General features: G+C 41.6%; 2 protein-coding genes across 2 annotated transcripts in view; both read right to left on the bottom strand.

Moving 5' to 3' along the window:
* The window catches only part of snap91a (synaptosome associated protein 91a), a gene marked incomplete at both ends in the record, with an annotated part of 38,959 nt that extends 28,180 nt beyond the window's left edge, over positions 1-10,779 (bottom strand). Inside the window, one exon of the mRNA XM_080426032.1 lies at positions 10,650-10,779. Coding sequence (XP_080282158.1) covers positions 10,650-10,779 — 130 coding nt within the window. The remainder of the gene's footprint in view (positions 1-10,649) is intronic.
* A 3,316-nt stretch (positions 10,780-14,095) lies between these two features.
* The window catches only part of dop1a (DOP1 leucine zipper like protein A), a 42,078-nt gene continuing 34,524 nt past the window's right edge, over positions 14,096-21,649 (bottom strand). Inside the window, exons 28-38 of the mRNA XM_080427437.1 lie at positions 21,242-21,386; positions 20,520-20,599; positions 19,076-19,185; positions 18,334-18,483; positions 18,163-18,224; positions 17,573-17,725; positions 16,924-17,060; positions 16,738-16,793; positions 16,247-16,411; positions 14,842-14,971; positions 14,096-14,430 (exon numbers count right to left, since the gene is read on the bottom strand). Coding sequence (XP_080283563.1) covers positions 14,116-14,430; positions 14,842-14,971; positions 16,247-16,411; positions 16,738-16,793; positions 16,924-17,060; positions 17,573-17,725; positions 18,163-18,224; positions 18,334-18,483; positions 19,076-19,185; positions 20,520-20,599; positions 21,242-21,386 — 1,503 coding nt within the window. The 3' untranslated portion in view covers positions 14,096-14,115. The remainder of the gene's footprint in view (positions 14,431-14,841; positions 14,972-16,246; positions 16,412-16,737; positions 16,794-16,923; positions 17,061-17,572; positions 17,726-18,162; positions 18,225-18,333; positions 18,484-19,075; positions 19,186-20,519; positions 20,600-21,241; positions 21,387-21,649) is intronic.

The following is a 21,649-nucleotide window of genomic DNA, read 5'->3' as shown; positions in this document are numbered from 1 at the left end:
CGTGTGCGTGTGTGTGTGTGTGTGTGTGTGTGTGTGTGTGTGTGTGTGTGTGTGTGCACGTGCGTGCGTTTGAGAGAAAGGGAAGGGAAGGGGTGGGTATAAGGAAAGGAGGACAGACCGATCAATTTAGACTGATTGTTCAGATTGAAAACAGATAGCGGTCTGACATTAGCAGTGCGGTTGTACTGTACGTGCACACCTGCTTCATTTATTATCGTGCTAGTGACTACACACATAGCCGATGGTACCCCAACTTTCCACGCTATGTATGACTTTCCAAAGGTATTCTGGGATTTCAAGGATACTAACTGCAGCATGTGCAGCATGTGCAGCTGAGAGCTCTTGCAAAGCCTCCCTTTTCTCTCCGACTCATCATTCATTGCTCACTTCATTGTAATTGTAATGTAAATGGGAAACGTGGAGACAAATTGAACGCCCACACGCACGCACGCACGCACACACGCACGCACACACCACACACCACACACACACACACACACACACACACACACACACACACACACACACACACACACACACACACACACACACACACACAGTTACAGTGGAGATGTGTACTGTAGTCAATCAACAATGTGTTCACTCCAATCCAATCAAATTAATGGAGCATGATAGACGCAGCTCTCATTGATTTTTATCCAACTGCTTAAATTGGGCTAATTGAAAGAAAAACTGATGTTTAACACTTCACTTGCATAAACAGATTAGCAGGCACATGCCATACATGGTACTGAACTATTAGTGTGCATTCAACAGGTTTAGAGCACCATGTAATACGTGTACAGTACACACATATTCCTTAGACACCTAAAAACAGATGTAACACTGTCTTGCACCTGACATGTGTCTTGCACCTGACACAAGGTTTCTCTGTGAGACAAACAAACAGGGACAATGTCACCGACAGGCTCTGAATCACGCTATTTTTTCGCGATATTTTAACAACTTTGAATATAGACCTTGAAGAACTTTCCTGCTTCTGTGACTAAGAGGACATGTTTTATCTCTTCATTCACTTGCACTGAACAAGCTACAAACATTCATAAGTCATACACCTTTAAAATTTAGGCATTTAAGCAGACACTCTTGTCCAGAGTGAACAACAGGTGCAAGATCAGAATAAGCATGAACTCTAGTCAATTATAAAACAAGGTAAATAGTCACAAAAACAGAGTGCAGACAGAATAATGTAGTGCCTCAAAGAAAGTAGGATACCAGGTCAAAATGAACCTAGCATCTGTCTAAACAACATGCTTTCTAAATAACATTCTTAACGTTTGTGGTCAAGAAAAACTAATCTTAAGTAACAAAACATGAGAACAAGTGACCAAGATATATCTCTGCATCAAAAAAAGTGAGAAGAAGGGATACGAGGAGAGAGTAGTGCTAGCGGGTGAGGTGGAGTCTGATTATGCTGGGAAATTGGGAGTGAGTCTGCAGTTGTAACTGCAATGGGGAGTTTGTTCCACAGTTTGGCCAGGAGAGAGAAGAGTCGAGGATGTGTGAAGCACTGTCCAGGGTCAGTTAGGGAAGGCACGACCAGCATTCCTGTGTTAGGGGTGGGTTGGATCATGTCTTGAAGTTATGGAGGTGCCAAGCCTTTTGCTGCCTTGTAGGCCAACAGAAGTCTATTGTCCTGCGTATATATGTAGCCTGGCAAACCCTACCGGTTGCGGAATTCACATTTCATTTGCTGAATGAAAATCAGGGGTGGGCTGCCGGTGGAGCCTAGTGGAGCTGCGCTCCACTAGCTCTGAAGGTGCACACACGCCCGCACAAGCACCATTCGCAGTTTTTGCACCTCGCTGACAAAACCTGCCGATCGATGCTGAGTGTCACAGCTTGAATGAACAGGAATGTCCGACCTGGTTGGATGCATATCAATGGTCCATTGTGTGACCTGCTAAGTAGCCTACTGTAGGTGTCAGATGTTCTGTCAAAAGAGTCGGATAACAGTGGCTGATGGATTCATGAACTAATTAAATTACAGAGGTGACGTCTGCAACACAAAAGTTTCCCCATTATGCAAGTAAATAGAATAACATGTGATATAAACTATGTTGTGGGTTAATAAATAGGCCTACATATTAAAGAGGTTATTTCAATCGGCGATCGCTCGCGTACACGTGCGTACACGTGCACGTGTGGGCGATGTAGCGCTCCACTAGCTAAAAAATCCACAGCACACCCCTGATGAGAATGAAATGAATGAATTCTGTGACCGGGAGGGATACCAGGCTACTGCGTATGGGCAGCAACCGGAAGTCAATGAAGCAAAAGGAAAAGGGGGAGAAGTGAACATTTGGGGAGGTTGAAGACCAGGAGTGTCATGTTTCAAGTGTCCAAAATACTCTGATGTTTCCACATTAAATGATAAAGAGCTCTGTTTCTGTTGGTTATTTACGTTTATAAATATGACTTTGTAACACAATTAGATCTTGGTATTGAATTCGGACAGGAAGTATTTTGACTTATGTTAAATAAATGCGCCGTTAATGCTATGTTGGTCATATGCCAGCTCCATTTCATGCAGCTAACACGAACCAGAACCAAATTAATGAAACACTTTTCAGCCCAAATGTGCTTGACCCTTTTGAAGAAAGAATTTATAGAAAAAAACACCTGTATTGGTCTGGAATCTGGAACTGGTACTTTGAAGTATAAACGTCATCATATATTCTGCAATTTTTGTAGGCGCAATACAACTGAATGATTTGGTAAAATACAAATACTTCCTCTTCGTCAAAGAGGCATGGGATCTTGGTGAGCAATTTAATACATTGGTAACTTGATATCAAGCCCTATTTTAATAGTTGTGTTAATATTGCTTTAACCTTCACACAGCCTTCATATAGCCTCCATAACTGTGTTACCAGTGATGAGGATTAAGAGGCTGAGTGATAATGTGATCACCAGCCTATAAGGATGGAGGTCATTACGAGGATTTGGGGCCTGCCTTTGGCTTATAATATGAGCCATCTTCATTTGGCAGACAGTCAAACGCCACTTCACTGTAAAATGTAAGTCAACGAGGAGCAATGGAGCAACTATTTTTTATGTCTTGCCCACCTTTGGAGTTACATCATGGCAAGGAAACTACACAACCCAAAACTCTACCAAAGTGGTCTAGCCCTTCAAAATGTTTCAATAGTTTTTTTAAATCACATTTTCCTAGATTTATTGAAAATAGCCTATATGTATTGTATTGTATATGTATTAAAAAATAAAAATAAATAGAAATCAATAACATGAAATGTAATGTACGAACCTGCAATAAAGTATTAAAAAAAGAAAATAGCCTATATGTTGTCATTTTCAAATATCCCATGTATACAGGGTTAAAGCAGATTTTGATGCTACATCAACTAATTTTGCTGGGGACCCCCTGGAACCCCCTTAAAGACCCCTGGGGGTCACCGGACCCCACTTTGAGAACCACTGCTGTAGTTTCCTGGCTCTCCCACTGGGCTGTGACTGACCTGCATGTCCTCTGGTCATAAATCTAGTCCTCTGAAAGCAGATCATTATTTAGCTTGACCAAGCCATAGAAACACAAGTAATTTGTTTCCATTGGCTTGTAGCCACATAGAATTCTGACAATGTTACGATGAGAAGTTTTGGGGAGGTTGACCTCAAAGTGTTATAGCATGGCTATTGCATCTAGGGCTGGGGCGGTATGGATATTTTGTTATCGCGGTAATAAATCACTGTTTACCGATGGTATGGCGGTATCTCCCCAAAAAAGTTGTTTGGAATGAAAAAATAATAATAATAATTAAACATTTATAAAATGTAAAATAATAGTAATCGTGGTTATGAACTCGACACCTTGGTATGCATTACACAACCGCGGTATGGCGGTATTGCGGTATTGCGGTTATTGCACCCAGCCCTGATTGCAACCTCAGTTGCCAATGAGCAACTGAGGTCAGTCAGCTTATGTGTCCAAATTGACTGAAACCACTGTGGGATCATATTTTCTGATGTCAAGTAGAATGCACTGTAAAGCTAAGGCTGAAAACCCTTTAACGGCGACATTCATGCCGATAGGGACTACAGTATACAGAAGTTTGCACTTGCCATGACCTCTACAATATCAAACCTTTTAGTATTGTGCCATTCAACAAAAGAATATAACTATTTTACTTCTGCACTTCTTTAATTTAATTAAAGCTAGTACTTCTTCTTGAAGAATAGCACTGAGTTGTTTTTTCTCCTTCTATTCTTCTTACTTTCCCTGTTTCACATCACACATCACCACGACAATCCCAAATGCAGCACCAATAAAGATGCTAGCAAAGCAATAATAGCCCATATCTTCGGATCTTTGGAATGAGTCTGACTCCCAAGACAATTCTGTGCCCACAAGCCTATGCATGCCAACATGGCAGATGGTCAGAGTACCAAATGAGCAAATGCAAACGCCTGCTATTGAATTAGCCTAGGCAATGGGTAGAGGAGAGAATTTAAACAGCTTCTTCCTCTTGGAGGTGTCGCATTGCGATATAAGCTTGTAGATCGGCTATTTTTGTGACAAAGTATCAAATAGGGCTTACATAAGTGGTCAATCTGACTAACTGATTTAGTGGATTATTAAAAAAATCTATAACAATGCTTTAGTGTTGATTTGTTGATATAATAATAAAACACCCTTTATTCGATAAAGGGATCAATAGAATAATCGCTAAGAAGATAATCGATAGTTGCAGCCCAACTTTCTCTACACTTGGAGGATTCTGTTGACCAGAATGGAGTGTTGTGGAAAGCTGCAGAAACACTTCCACAAAGTCTCTGATGAGGACTCTGTACTGATCTTCCTACACAGAAGCAGTCTCTTTTGGAGCCTCTTTCAGCTGACTTCTTTAGAAAATCGCCAGAGGAGCTTGGCCTTCATATTTAAATTATTATACAAGTAGATATACAGACATTGACACATGGCGCGCGCACGCACGCACGCGCACACACACACACACACACACACACACACACACACACACACACACACACACACACACACACACACACACACACTCTGTGTAGCTCTAAGATTTCAGGAGCCTGCTTCAAGAAGACACACAGGCAATGTGGAGTGTCAAGACGGTGGTCTCAATGCTTTTGATCATTCTGAGCATCAATCTGTGTGCTTCAGGGGTGAGAGCACCCCCCTTTCTAGAAAGATGTCTGTATAGAATGGTGGCCTGCACAATCTCATGTGAAAAGCTACCATAAGCCTGAACCTGAAGTTAACCTTGAAACATCAAATCCTGTCTGTCCCTGCTAACTTTGATCCCTAAAAATAATCCACTCACCCTAATGCCAGTTGAAGAGTGTGGATAAAGTTTCTTTGTCCATGCAATGCACAAGGAATTTGAAAACAACACTTCATGATACAGAAGCTTTCATTTGTTGGGCAGTAATGCGTTACTAAGCAATACATTACTGTAACATTATTACTTTCCCCAGTAACGAGTAGTGTAACTTACTGAATTTAACTAGAAAAGGCCCCAAAAATGTAGTTATAAAAAGTACAAATTCAGTCTCTGTCTTTGCGTTGTGTGTGGGTGTAGACTTGCCTCCGGTTGATCAGATTGGGAGCGCCTGTTATCATTCTCCTAATTGTCATCAGTTACACACCTGCTTGCATAGCTGATGGTAGTAAGGGGGGATGGAGGGGTATAGGGGGCAGGAGTGTTGGGTGTGGGGTGCTTCCCCTGGCTCCAGTGAGCTTTTAGATTAGCTATTTCCGATGGTTTACAGTGTGTGTGTGTGTGTGGGGGGTGAGGTTGTGTTGACCAATACACACCATTAGTGTTAAATTGGAGCTTGAAATTTACAAAATTATTACCATTAAGATTTCACACATTTACACACACATTCATACACGGACGGCGGAGGAAACCATGCAAGGCACCTGCTCATCGGGAGCAATTAGGGGTTCAGCGTCTTGCTCAAGGACACTTCGACACTAACTCTGGGGGAGCCCGGGATCGAACTGGGAACCTCGCAGTTGCCATCCGGCCGCTGCCACCCCCTGTACTCACTTTCCAAAAAATGGTTTTCCCAAAATAGCAGATCTACAAGCTCACAACGCATCATATTGTAGATCGGCTTTTTTTGAATAGTTGAAGTATGACAGGGGGGGGTGGAGTGGCAGTGGAGTATGGTGTGTGAGTGGGGGGGGCGGATCGGAGCTTGCATTGTACAAACGTTTTAGCATCAAAATATACTTTGAGTACCAAAGTAAAAGTACTCAATGTTCAGAAAATAGCAGATCTACAAGCTCATAACGCGTCACATTGTAGATCGGCTGTGTGTGGTTACTGTAGGTTTTGTATTAATAATAAATTCTGCAAAGTAACAAGTAACTAAAGCTGTCAAATGCTGTCATTGTAGTGGAGTAGAAGTAACAAAAATGGAAAGGAAAGTAAAAGCACGGTGGTAAGCACTTGCATAGTACTTGAGTAAATATACTTAGTTACTTTGCAGCACCACTGCCTGACAGCCAATGACTGACAGATTGGGTAGCAGCAGCTGCACTGATTGCTAGAGTGTGTAGGTGCATGGGTTTATATGAATGGTCTTAACTAAAAATGTATACATCACACAGCGATGTGGCCACAGTGACACAGTGAAAACGCAGGGCATTTCTCCTCTGGCCTTCTCTCTCCCCACTAGCAAAACCCATAGGAAATGCATTGGGTGCTTAAAGTTAAGTTATTTCAAAAACTACAAATTCTTTCAAAAAGAAAAGTACAAGCATAGATGTACACAGTAAGCTGATTTTTCAACATCTCACAAGCAGAGAGTTCTCTTCAAGGCCTGGGTCTCAGAAACATCTTTGGAAACAACGGCTGTAGTGAATAATTGCTCTCAGTGTGATTGTTGCTTGAAGACTGCATGGAATAATGTTGTGGTTATTTTTTTGGAACTCTAAAGCCCCCTTTCCACTGCAGCTTAAGCACCACACCACACTACACCACACCACACCACACCACACCGCATCAAAATATCTACCTTTTCCATTACACAAAAGTACCCCCTCTCAAATCCACAGGTATGAGTAGCAGACTCCGGTCATTGACACTCATTTGTAATGTAAACATAGATGGAGGTCATTGCTTTTTGTCTAACAATGTAATGTAAATGAGTGGCCAACTGTCCTGTATACAAATGCAAATCACCTGTGCACGTGTGGGTGAACCATTTGGTTCGGTATGAACCAAATGGATCCTTATAACTGTGATTATAATACAATATAAATTATAATGTATTACAACTATGCTAATTATAATACACTATAATGCATTATAACTGATTATAATACAATATAAATTATTATAATTTATTACAACTATGATACTTAGAACACACTATAATAGATTACAACTGTGATCATGATACACTATAAAGTAGTATAATGTTTTACATATGATAATTATAACACACTAAAATAGATTACAACTGTGATCATAATACACTATAAAGTAATATAATGTTTTACAACTTTGATAATCATAATACACTATAATAGATTATAACTGTGATTATAATACACTATAAATTATTATAATGTTTTACAACTATGATAATTATAACACACTAGAATAGATTTTAACTTTGATTATAATAATATATAAAGTATTATAATGTTTTACAACTATATCCTGTTCTAAATAAAAAGTCGGTGGGTGATCAGTCATTATGAAGTGTTTGGCCCCGCTTGGCCTAGCTCAGACCTACCCAGGACTGGGTACTTTTTAGGCACCAGTTTAGTACCACTTACACACCACTCTACCCACTTCATTGTAGTGGAAACCGAGGCACAAGTGGACGGTGTGGTGTGGGGTAGGGTAGGGTGAGGCCATGCATATGGAAAGCCGCCTTAACTGACCACAGTGAATTTAGTTTGTTGGGGAGAAAGCTAATGTGACCAATTACTGGCAAACTCCTTGTGTGTTGTGTGGACCATCAGGGTACTGTATATACAACAGTTAATCAAACTAATCGATTTAATCGATTATAAAAAATGATTGATAATGAATTTTCAAAAACAGCAACTTGTCTATGAAGTGGGGCCTGGCAGTGCGGGTTGCGAGCAGAGTGCCGACCACATAATCACCACCAGTCCCCTGTATTATAGACCACCTTTGTATGCCGGCCTCTTCCAAGTGGGACCAGAGACGAGGGCGTGGTTGCACGCCACTGAGCTGGACATAGTAGGATGCCGATACGCGAAAGATGAAGTTAAAATAGCCGATCTACAAGCTCACAACGTGGCGCGATGCGGCGCATTGTGAGCTTGTACATTGGCTATTTTCACTATTTTTTGTAGGTCTCGAGCAGAAAATGTTTGGGAACCCCTGCTCTAAAAAGTATTGCTGGGTGTTTGTACATAGTATATGCAACAGCTTGTTGTTTTACTTCACTGGCCCATGATAGCGAGCAACATCAGCACTAAACAAGAGTGACCAATGGCAGTTCTTCTGCAAGCACTGGAAAGCTTTGTCAGCATTTAGAGACGTCAAAATAACGCTGACACACCTTTGGCCAGTGCTTTTCAATCAGTTATGCAATGATTAAAAGCTATTCAGAGAGTACTGAATGCAAGATGCCCAACTGGTCTTTTTACCCTCAGTGGATTTGAGTTCTACGTACCACTTTTTTATTGTTTTCCCATTTCCTTAAAAGTGTTACATAATTAAATTTGTTACATTTTACACTGACAGAGTTAAAAATTGATAATTCAATTTTTACTGTGTGGATCCACAAGCCACCATTGACCTAATAGTCATAGACTGATTACCTTAATGTCCTTAGGGGGATGTAATTTATTCCATTAGCTATTGGCCTTTTAAACTAAATGGGAGTGTGAGGTTGGCACTTAACTATGGAGTTGTGTTTATGTGTGTATGTATGTTTAACCACTTAAACTCTATTTTATACATCGATGCACAATTTTGTGCAAAGATAGTGAAAATAACAGATCTACTATTAGTTTGATTTACTGTTGCACCTCAAATGGATTCAAACTTTTACTTATTATTGACTACTATTGCAAGCCAAATTGCCCCTCTGGGACAATAAAGCTGTATTCTAATGTGAGAGTGCCAGCTGCAAGGATCTACAGTTAGGGTCTAAGGATTGTATTGATTAGGTCAGCTGGTGGGGTATTGACCTTATTAATCCCACGGGGGAAATTCAGTTTCAGCTTCACCCAGCAGATGGCTCCTCGACACATAGGGGGGCCGGGAATCAAACCTGGGATCCTCTGTTTCCCAGGTGGCCTCTCTCTACTTACAAAATAATCATCTGCACATAATATGTCCATCTCTATATTGTAGAGATGCTTTTGAACACATGGGAGCCTGTTAGCACTTAACCATTAATTTTGCAGGCATCTCTCTTTACCTATGCATCATTAAAAATGTGTAACAAAATCTTTTTTTTTTCTTCCAGAGACTGAAATGTGTGTGAAAGATATCACTGAGTTCCTCCTACCTCATTTAATTGTTTGTAAATGGCTTAAGTCAAGAATACAGCCTGAAGCACACATGTGTGTGTGTGACAACAGGATAAAGTACCATATGTTTATTGTTTTAACACCACCCATGACCTTTTCAATAATGCATTTCACCACCACTGGAGCAAGAATTCATTTTGCACGTGCTAAACGCTAAGAGAGACAGGAGAGAAGGAAGGAAGGATGAAAGTCCATCATCAGGGACTGTAATTGTTTGAGGGACGACTTGTCTCTGTTTCAGCTTAAGTGCTCCTTGGTGGATGGAGCACTTTAATGGCAGAATGTACTGGAATTATTGGTCTGACTCTGGCCCTTTCAATTAGAATCTCAAACCAAATGAATGTAAAGGCTGCCTCTAAAACATAATATGTGTGTGTGTGTGTGTGTGTGTGTGTGTGTGTGTGTGTGTGTGTGTGTGTGTGTGTGTGTGTGTGTGTGTGTGTGTGTGGCTAGCCCCGTTTGGAACCTCAATCTCCACGATAGCTCCGAGATGAGGTCCCGCTGTCTCGCCTCCAATGCAGTAAAGATCACCTTTTTTGCAACATCGTATCAAAAAAGTAAAGGTGGTCCGCGACACCTACAGATGTTTGACATTTCGCCATAAAGTAAAATTTGACCGACGGGATTGAAAAAAACGTTTAAATCGTTTATTTAGTCGGCCTGTGCCACGTTTTCTCATTGTAGCCGAATCGGAAGCAGTACTGGCACCTGCCGTCGGGGGTTCTTCCGGGTTGAATGGCAAAACATGGCACATGCTGACTAAATAAGCGTTTTAAACGGGTTTTCCTAACACCGTTGGTTAAATTTTACTTTCCGGCGAAATGTAAAACATCTGTAGGTGTCTCGGACTACCTTTACTTTTTGGATACGATGTTGCGTAAAAGGTGATCTTTACTGCATTTGGACGGACACGGACCCTAGCTCTGCGGGGATCCTACACAGCGGGACCTCATCTCGGTGCTATAGTGGAGGAGAGTGTGGTTCCAAACGGGGCTACCCTTGTCACTGTGCATGACATGGTGGCCTAGTTGTAGTAGGCCTAATTAATGGAGAGGATAGGGATAAAGATAGGATGGGAGGAGGAGGAGGGGGTGGACTGGTTACTTACATTCCAGGTGTTTTTTCTTTGGTGCCGTCTGCTCGTGCGTGGTGGACTTGCAGACGGCCCGCGACACGTCGGACCCCGTCAGCTGGTACTGGGCCGCGGCGATGCGGTCCGTCAGCGTCTGGCCCGACATCTTCTCCTCTCGGTCTCCTCAAACGTCAATCAAAACGTCAGATTCGGTCCCCCAATGATAACGGCCTGCAGTCCCAGGTCTTCCACCAGGCTGCTGCCGTCACGATGCAGGGAGGAGAGGCGACCAGCCCTGCTTCACTGTAGCCTAATACTAAGAGGATATGTAGCGGATTTCCTGGGATCGCTACAATATATACAATATCGTTGGTTTCAGAGATAGTGTGTTGCTCTTCCCCTCTCCTCTACAGTCTATACTGTAGGATACTTTGGGCTATACTGTATCGCTCACATGCATTTATAGAACAATCATGAGCTTGGATATAATGATCCTTGGTGTGTAGTATAGGCTATAGAGCTGGTTCTCTACATAAACGAGGCCAGTGATTTATATGAAGTCTAATACGAAAAGCCCTTTTAAGAGTAGCTAAAAAAAAGCTTCCATCTCTTACTGTAAACACGTTATTTCTGTATGGTTGTAAAACGAGGGTGATCCGGATGATGCTGCTGCTCGACGGTCCAGGATGATGCTGCTGCTGCTCGACGGTCCCAACACTCTCTCCTCCTCCTGGATAATAAGGATAATCCTCCTCCTCACCTCCTCAGCACCACAACACTGTGCTGCTGCTGCTGCTGCTGCGTCCTTGTTGTTGGGGGTTTATCAGCGGAGAATGTCGCTTCTCTTGTACAGAACCAACTCCATCGATTAATTCCTCTCTCTGAGGCCCACCAAGAGCCCCCAAAAACCCACCGGCCAAGCGTCAAACAGATGGATGGATGGATGGTGTGTTCTCAGTGGATGTGCATCATCCTCTCTCTGTGGTTTATTTATTAATTTATTTATATTCCATCTCGCATGTCACTCCGCCCTCTGAACTGAGTCAGGTGACGCGTCATCATCAGCATCAGCATCAGTGCCAACCCATGCAACGCCCAGTGGTGGAAAAAGTACTCACATTTCTTACTTAAGTAAAAGTATCAATACTGCAATGTAGAAATACTCTGCTACAGGTAAGTACAAAAGTATTGGCATCAAAATGTACTGTAAGTACCAAAAGTAGTAAAGTACAGCATTTACAAGATTTCAAAAACAGCTTTTGAAAATAGCAGATCTACAAGCTCTCAATGCATCACAACGCATTGTGAGCTTGTAGATCTGCTATTTTCAAATGGCCGAAATGTATATAGGGCTGAAGTGGTTGATGTATGTTTTGTAATAATAATTATAATCTTCAAAGTAACTAGGAACTAAAGCATTCAAATAATTGTAGTGGAGTAAAAGTACAATATTTGCCTCTGAGATGTAGTGAAGTAGAGGTAAAAGTACTGAAAATTGGAAATACTCTGGTTAAGTAAAAAATACCTCAAAATCATACTTAAGTACAGTACTTGAGTAAATGTACTTAGTTACTTTACACCACTGGCAACACCCCCGCCATGTTAACTAAACATTTTATTCCCCTGAGAACCGAGAAAATAAATAAGTATATTTCATTAAGGGTTTTTTGTGCTTTCATTTATATTCTATGGTTAAAACAAAATTTGTGCAATTTAGAATTCATCAAAATTATTATTTACATTGACATAAATATTAAAACAAAAAACTATTGTTCTGAACTCCACAACAGTTTCTTCAACTAGTATAGGCCTACTGGACATCAGGACAATTTTAAGCACAATTTAAGAACTGTATCCAACAATATGGAGCATCTAAGGCTGATAGAGGTGAAAGGGTTGAGTGGGTGTGGCTGTGGAAGTTAGTGTGGAGGAGCATGTGTAGCCAGCTACATGGACATTGGTCCTCAATGTGGGGTGCTTTTCCTCTGCAAAATTAGTTCAGTTCACAATCATTTGAATCACATTTTATACTATGTCTATTGAATAATAGCAAATGTAGGCTACAAGCTGTTCGCTTTTTTTAAAACACAAATCTTCTCTTATGGGGGTCCCTGGCACAACATATTTTCAGTAATGTTAGCGGATAGACTTAATGTTGCTATTGATGCCATTTTTGAAAAGACAGAAATAATGAAGTGAAACGAAATGTAAATTCAGGCTTCAGAAACCATCTACTGAGATCGGAAATTACATCTCAGAGTTCAGTGTCACACCAAATTCAGTCCCTTGTCAAATTGTGTGGCTGGCATGTGATTACTTAGGGGATGAACTTGCTAATCACTCTTCTCAGGAAACGGCTGCAATATGGGGAGCACTTTCAGACTGAATAATGAAGTGAAACAAAATGGAAATTCAGACTGTCAGGCTAGTTGATCGTTACAATGGGGGAGAAATGGAATTAGGGCTAAAAGTTCTATCTATAGCCACAACAAGCAAGCAGGCTCAGAACTAAGTGTAAAATAAAAGCCTGGAGATCGAGGCTAAACTAAGTGTGACAACTGTGACATGTTCTGTCTATCAATCTCTTCCACTGAGGTGCCTTGAAAGTCAGACGATGAAGACTGTAATGCTTAATTTATACTCCGTCGTGCAAGTGTTGCACACGTAAATAGCAGGTCTACAAGCTCACAAATCATCTCAGTGATGAATTGTGAGCTTGTGGATCGGCCATTTTCAGCCCTCTCTCACCAAGACATTGTGAGGCCATCAGCTAGGCTGTCGGAAAAGCATCTGTGCCCGATAATTGGTCATATTTTGTGCGGTGTTTCCCGGACCAATAGTTGTGATTCACCGTTGGTATGGATCTGTCTGCCAGGATCTGTCAGGCCAGGGCGTGGAACAGAGAGCACCACTGCACCTCCTCCAAGTTCTTCTTGCTTCTAGGTTTTAGTTTCTCTACCAGTGATCAGTCGAATTAATAGGACAAACACCATACAACCTAACAATTTAGAACAGTAGTCCAAGGTGCTAGCCTGGTGAACCATCCCTGTCGCGTGAATTCACGCATCAGGGATGGTTCACCAGGCGACATTAAAATGTGAATTCATGCGACCGAGGAGGTGTAAGACTCCTTTTAGAATAAAGCATGCGACTCAATACTTGATTAATGTCACGAAGACATTGAATGTTGATGTCTTTATTTTATTAAGTCACATCGATATGGAATGGCACAGCATCTTCACATTGTCCCGAAGGGCTCACACCAAATGTCAAATCTGCTGCTTATATACAAATAATTAAAATTAAATAGAATAGCTTTTGAAAAGTAAAATTGTTCATTATAAATACAAAAAACAAACAAAACAAATGTACAAACTTTTAAAAGCTTCCCACTGATATTCTCTTCACTTTGTATATACAAGTTGAGTTTCTTCACTAGTGTTGATGATTCATCTCCCCCGCCACCCCCCTCCCTCCCTCCAAGTTCCTGTATTCTCCACCCTCACGTCTTGTTGATGAGACCCTCTAGGAAGTCCTTTTCCACCATCTCCTCAATGTCCTGCCGAGCACGGCTCCAGAACACTTTCTGGCTCTCCAGCTTGTGTCCGGCGTCCTTGTGTCCGGGGAAAGGCCCGTCGCCGGCGCCGTGGGCGTAGCCGGGACCCGAGCGGCTGCTGGCCTTGCTGTTGAACACTTGACTGAGCAGGTTGAAGAAAGGCAGGAGCTGTTCCATGCTGCGGATCACGTACAGGGTCAGCGTAAGGTGACCCGGCTCCCAGGACAGAGTGCGGCTGGAGCAGTCCTCCTCTGGGTTTTTCTGTGCCAGGGGGTGGGGGTGGGGGATCGACAGATTAGATAGAACAAACAAAGGCAGTAATGACTATTACCTGTGAGTAAGTGATTTTTTAAATTTTATTTTTATAAATAATTATAAACAAAACGTAAAAAAAAAAAGAACAAACAAAGGCACTCGCAACATCAACAGGGCTGTGACATTGACCAACACTGCGGCCATTTTGCTCTTGCTTCATACTCACTCACGGGTGGGAAATCCCACCCTGCCAGGGTGCACCTAGAATGAGTCACTCGTATTTAGGCAGAAGGTTTCACTTCAAAGGGAACAGTTAATCAGTCTTGCCCCATGCACATGCTTTGTAAAATCTACTTTGTCTCAATCAGCAAGTCACCCCTGCAGGCTTATTACAATGGACAGAAGCGGTCAAAATACCTTGGCTCGTTTCCTCAACAGCTTGGCCAGTCGGACCACATAGGGCTTAAACTCTCGCTGGTGGGTCCCCTGGCGTCTCACTTCCAGGCCAGAGTCATCTGAGGCCTCTGGGATGAATGCCCAGCGGTACCTGGGATGAGATAGCACACTTTAAGGCACTGGGTTCTTTATTTCATCAGTGTGATTCAACCTCTACCTTTTCAAGAGAGAGTTCTTCTGAGTAGGCAAACACAAAATCATATATTTGGAAGGGTAATATAGCAGACATTTTACGTTGTATTTGACTTAGTAGGGAAACAAATGGTGATACAGTGCACACAGTATGTGACCATGACTTTAAAAGATACATACATGAGTTATTGTATGTCATTATGGCAGACGATTTTCCAAAGCATACCATCTTTTCATTTCAGTACTGTGTTAAAGTCAACTTGCAGAGACCTAAAACGTGCTTGAGTTAGGTAATCCAACACAGTGACCTTTCCGTTGCCTTTATTTTTTTGTCAGTTATTTTATTGTTGTGTTTTAATCATAGACTGTATAAAAAGAATGGACGAAGCTACGCCATTGGTTTCTACAGACCGTAAATGAAGCCGATTGTTCAGGAATTTCAAATCCGCCCTCTTTCAATATCGCGTCATATCACGTCATATCCTGCAGAATGCAACCAGACCAGTATTGGTTGGGTAGCTTGTCAATAAAGAGCGGGAGCGGGGAATGAATGCTATTGGTTGTGTAGCTTGTCAATCAAATCATCCCGCCCCTCCTAGACCATAGCCTACTTTATCGTCAATTTGAAAATAAATGGGACCATAATTTACCAAAACGCATATCATGATGATTGAAAGGAGACTTTAAACTAGCGATTGGAAGCATATAGTATTTATGACAATGTTTATCGAGGTAAGAAAATCAAGTCAAAAGTTCGTCAAAAACCCATCCACTTGCGTTGAGATAAATTCTTTCTGACACCAGCAGGGGTAAAACAGCGAAACTACAGGCCATTCATATGAACTGTCACTTGAACGGTCTTCCTTATTCGAGTCAATTTCAAAGCAGGAAGCTGGGCCCTTGGTTTGTAATCCAGTTGAAAATGTAGATTGATTTGAAAAGTCTAGCAAATAGTCCCCTGGAGAAAATATTATTGTACGAATGAAAATCACATTTGAATTCATGTCAACATGAACGTGATTGTGCCAAACTCTATGGTATGATACTTTGGAAAATTATATCAGCAGCAATGTAAAGTATACATACTTTAACTTCTAGTCAATGGGCAATAGTCTTTGGATGACTTTGGATGATATACAAAATACATTACAGTTTAATATATTTATATGGACACGTGCTCATTGCTTCTCTATTGTAAACAACACCTGACGCAAACAGGCATATTTGTACTGACATCTGGAACTGTGGCAGGCTCTCTGAGGGTAGTGCCAGAGCCAGGTCTAGCAGCTTGCAGGCAGACAGGTAGAGGTTGAGCCAGCGCTGGCTATTGTAGGATGTGGAGAAGCCGTTCCCTCCTGAGTAGGTGGTCTCCAACCCGGCCACAGATGGCCCTGATGTCCTAGAGATGGAGAGGAGAGGATAATTCATCACATGGGGAAATTGATAATAGGACACATTAAATACATACGTACATTTTTGTTAATTCATTCAATATGTATGAACAGTTTCAATGAAGGGAGAATTTCACCTTATGAAAAAATAAATAATAATAATTTTATATTATTACAAAATCATATTAGTACATTGAAAACAGGTCTTCTACTAACAACAGCTTTTTATGTGTTTCAACCGTTAGCCATTTGATGGACAATAAAAAGTTAGCTCTATCTTTGCTGCTGCAATGCACTCATATATAGTATTGCTTGCACTGATGTCAACAGTTACCTGGATATGTCCTCATCTGCCGTTAGCTCCTGTTCCATCAGTAAAAACACCTGCACCTGCAGAGAGAGGTTTGCAGAGATATGAGCTCTGTCATTGTCATACAGTAGTATGAGGCACATAATTTGTGAGAGTGTGAGAGAAACTGAGTGAGTGTGTGTGTGAGCACAAGACTGTAATAGTACAGACCAGTTCGGTGATCATGGTGGGCCACAGTGAGGTGAGGTGTTGTGGAGACATGCGCAGCAGCAGAACTCTGAAGAACAGAAACACCTGAGCATGGAGGATTGGCACCTGAGGCAGTCGGAGGCTCTCCACCAGGCGCTCTGAACCCACACACATGAACACAACAGAGAGGATAAGGATCTGCCTCATGGGGCGTGTGAACGGAAAACCAATTCTACAACTACTTTGTGACAATGGGTGTAGAAAAGCATGTTGTTTGAGAAAGCAAGGATGTTTAGAGTGGCTGTGCCCTAGTGCATGTACCGTATGTTCGAGCACTGAAAATATTTTTGTAGTTCTGTACAGAAATGGGAACATTTAGAACTGAACTACACAAACTTGTTCATGGGAAAGTTTGAACATGACTTAATTTACTGTACAACTTCAACTCCAACTTCAGAACACAAGGAACAATTAGTCACTTATACACCATTAAGTCAAGAATACTCATGATTCAGCTCTCAGTAGATCACTATCAGACTTGCATACACTTTTTGGATATTTGTTTGTAAACAAAAGATTAGTCTTATTTTTCTTTAATTAATTGACCTGTATTTATAGAGGTGAAATCCCACAGGACCTCTTTTACGGGGGAAGATCTCTTTTTCTTTACCCTGTATGTCTGGAAGGTATTTCTGGTATTGGTCCACCTCGCTGCTGTAGATGGTGAAGGCCAGCCGTTTGAGAAGCATGGCCCTCTGCTCCAGCTCAGCGTCCCGGTTGGTGAACAGGTTCAGAGAGCTGCTCTGAGCCACGGCCACACGGGCTGGAAGGACACCCCCACAGACACCATGAGTCTAGCAGATATTAGCCGCTAGGCTATTACTATATCACATAGATATTGTCATTCAACTGATTGCATGCTCCAGGATTACAACACATGCAATTAATTTGTTGATGACATACTACACCAATGTCTAGCCAATAATCTTATATCTGTTCACAGAAGCTTTAATTCAGTTCAAAATGATTGTGTGGGATGTACAGAATTAGACCAATTATGCAGTGGAGATACAAAACTTCAAAAGAAAAACAATGCAGAGGACAGTTATAGGGTTCTGTATAGCTAACATATGATGAGGATAAGCATACACCTCTGACCTGTTGATTTTATTATAAACATAGCTGAAACTGGTGTATGTCAACACCCGGTCGTAATACACGTCGACAACAAATTAGATTGATTGATTGATCAAAGCTTACTCATTAGGTCTCGGAATGTGGTCTTATCGTGAGTCATCAAGTGGTCAATGATGGCTCTCCAACTGAAAAATAAGTAAATTGTGTTGCTAATTAACAGGCCAATATTCCATGTGGGTACACACAGACAGACTGACCAACTCACGCACAAGCCATGTCCCTCTCCCTACTCACTGGCTGACACAGGAGGAATCCATTTGGAAGAAAGTATGGTCCATAAAGAGGTCGAACGCTTCTTTCTTCCAGGCGCGCCGGGTGTACTGGTACCCACTCAGACTGCTAAGCAGCTGGATACAGGCCCGGTAACTGGGGGCATTGTGGGCACTGCCAAGAAGAGAGGAACGACAGAATGCATCACTCTGAACCGCCATTTTTATTACAATGTGACTCATGGTCACACTTAAATAAAGTAGCTTCATCTCTCTCATTTCTTAACTCATTCACTGCCAGAACTTTATTTTTTTGCGTTTGCCCACTGCCAGAGATTTTTAATTAAAAAAAAAAAGTACTCAGGAGCCGAGATACAAAATGTTTAAGTTTTAAGTTAACAGTGAAGTGGATGGGAGTCTAGATCTTCAACAAATCATATCTCCTTGGTCTTTGGGTTAAAAAATAAATAAATAAATAAGAAAAAAAAAATAAAAAGGGGGGGCTTAAAGGACAAAAGTCGTTTTAGTCGTTCTAGGCAGGGAATGAGTTAATGAGGGAGTATTGATTCTTCTCCATTAACATTTCAAAATATTTCTCTTTTATACTTTGCCATTTTCTAAATTGAAAGAAAAAAGTTAACAGAGTACATTTCAATATCAAAAGCCATATCATCCTATGGCATTATATAACTTAATGTGAACATTCAAATTAAAAGATAACAGGATGCCTTAACACCAACTACTAAAACTTGTGCAAAAGTTCTAACCTGTGGTTACGGAGGTAGGGCACCACATAGTGCATGATGTTAACTAGCAGTGGGATAACTCTCTCCTTCTCATCACTGTAGAACACCATGTCCAGGAGATGAGCCAGCACCTGACACACACACATATTTCTTTCTAAATGAATGCTCTACTTCGTCATATGACAGTGTCTCACCAAAGTAGTGAAAATAGTCGATCTACAAGCTCACAAGCTTGTAGATCTGCTACTTTCGGTATCCACAGTAACACAGGTTGTTTTTTCAATTTCCTTAAAAAAGGCAATGGTTTTGGACATACACGTTTTCCTCCTGACAGTGATGGTATACTGTATGGACTGGAGTTGGTCACTTGTTAGTTGGAAGCATGGACGTACAGCACCATGCTTCCAAACAGGGCAAGGGATCTTTTTAACTACTTTAACCATATATAAACTTCAATTAGTTCATTAACTGGGGTCACCCAGGGGTCTATAGTTGATCCCCTCCACACCTAATATCTTAGCCAAAAATAGACGATCTACAAGCTCAAAATGCGAAGCGTTGTGAGCTTGTAGATCAGCTATTTCCGGCGAATGTTAGCCTATTTTCACCGGATGTTTGCCTATTATAAAATAGGGACCATAGGGTTCACATCTTTAATCTAGTACCCACAGTGGCTGGTAGACTTAAGAGCTAAAAGAAAACAGAGTACGCACACTGGATCCAGCTCCAAAAGTATTTTTTAAAACCAGCAAGGTAGATGTCAGAGCTCACCAGACACTTGCATTATTTCCGCAGTGAAATTGCTTTAATAGCAAAGTGAATACATTGGTGGCCAGATTGATTAACTCACAAACCAACCAAAAGTGTTCCGGCAATTGGCTGTAAGTGGCAACAATATTACTTTCTGCTTCGAAAATGTTTTCAGAAGCTGTAATTCTCCATGCGTTCTCTGTGAGGTTCCTTGGCTGTAAATTAGAATTCAGTATGGCCACAGCATTACAACACTGCACCAATATGAAAACACAAAGCATAATGGCGATGTGCTTTGCAGCACAGCATCTAATATATTGCGCTAAGTAAAACACATTAATCTAAGAGCTGCAATCGGCAGCAAATAGCTGCACCATACACAGTTAGCCAAGAGAGCCAAGCTAGGAGCAGTCAGCCAGGGAATTCAATTCTTCAGCGCCACCTCAAGTCCAATCCTATTGATTTATTGGTTTGCTTATAAGGACTGAAGTAGGGGCAGGGATATGATTATAAATCAGCCATTAGGGGTTCAGTGGGAGTGTATTAGTGTATGACCGTGTCCAGACTTGTACATGTTTAGAAGTGCACAGGCCTAGAAAACAAACTTGGCCCGACACAATCGAGATGCAGTGTGAAAAGTATATTAATAACCGGCGGGCTGAAAGAAAGATGTACTGCACAGAGCCAGATGACAGGCTAGAGTGTGTTGTTTTACCTCAGCCAGCAGTGTGAGTGCGTGAACACTGTATACTGATGGAGTGAAGCTGGCAGTCTCCGTCACTGTGAGCATTAAATCTAAAAAGACATACACCGACCATTAGTACAGCACAGCATGCATGCAGCCATGCTGATGTGAGAGCAGACAACACCACAGTGGGCTGATAACTTCAACATATCGAGTGCACATGACCAAAAGATACACCTGTTATTTTTTTGTCCCCCCCCCCCTTTCTCACAATACCACAATTCATTCACATAAAATATCATGCTTGGAGACCTATATAGAGCTTGAGGAACTGAATAGAACAAGAGGCCACTTCTCCATTGAACTCCCATGCCCTGTTCTATTCGGTCACCCTATTACTTTGAATGGTGTGCTCGTTCTATATAGAGCAAGACTAGTTAGTGTCAAACCAGCTTAAGTGACAATAAAATAAAGGCTGCACACTTAACTCTAGTAACGCACCTTCTTTTTGTTAAGTGACAACATAACGATCTACTTCAATATTCATCAAGTCAGGTCACAGGTCCAGACCACAAAAGATGTATTAATAGAGTTTCAAGTGTGCAAGTTGTGCAAGTTCCAACATGTGTATAAATGTACTAAATTGTACCTACAGCAGCTGAAAGTAATTAACACAATATGCAATGACACATTCACAGGTACAATTGTGAGGTCCCATAAGGCCGCTGTGCAGATACTATAAGCATCCTCACCTTCCACATCAGACTCCAGGTTGTTCCCTTCCACAACTATCTGAGGAGAGGCCTTGACCTCCAGGTTCCTCCTCAGCCAGGTAGTCTGCTCCAGAGAGGAGCCTGCGATGGTCCCGATAGCCTCCACCACCTTATGGGTCACATCCTGCGTATAGGAGTGATATTCCGTGAATACAGCAGTTGAAGCTTTTAAATTCCGAGAGAGCAACGACCCAACTACTGAAGTGCAACGTAGCACATGTGTAGAGAGAAAGACACCATGTTGGAGAGAAACACGAATGAGTAACTATTATCAAAAAACATTATGGATGGAATTACCTAGCCTGGTTCCAGATGAATCTGCCATTGCAAAAAAAAGATTGCCCTTGGCAGATTAGGTCTGGCCCCTCTCAATAGAGATTTCATTTC

This window comes from Gymnoscopelus braueri (assembly GCF_963280865.1).
Source record: "Gymnoscopelus braueri genome assembly, chromosome: 4".
NCBI classification, from domain to species: domain Eukaryota; kingdom Metazoa; phylum Chordata; class Actinopteri; order Myctophiformes; family Myctophidae; genus Gymnoscopelus; species Gymnoscopelus braueri.
Note: the sequence above shows the minus strand (reverse complement) of the source record. Positions and strands in the feature narration are given on the sequence as shown.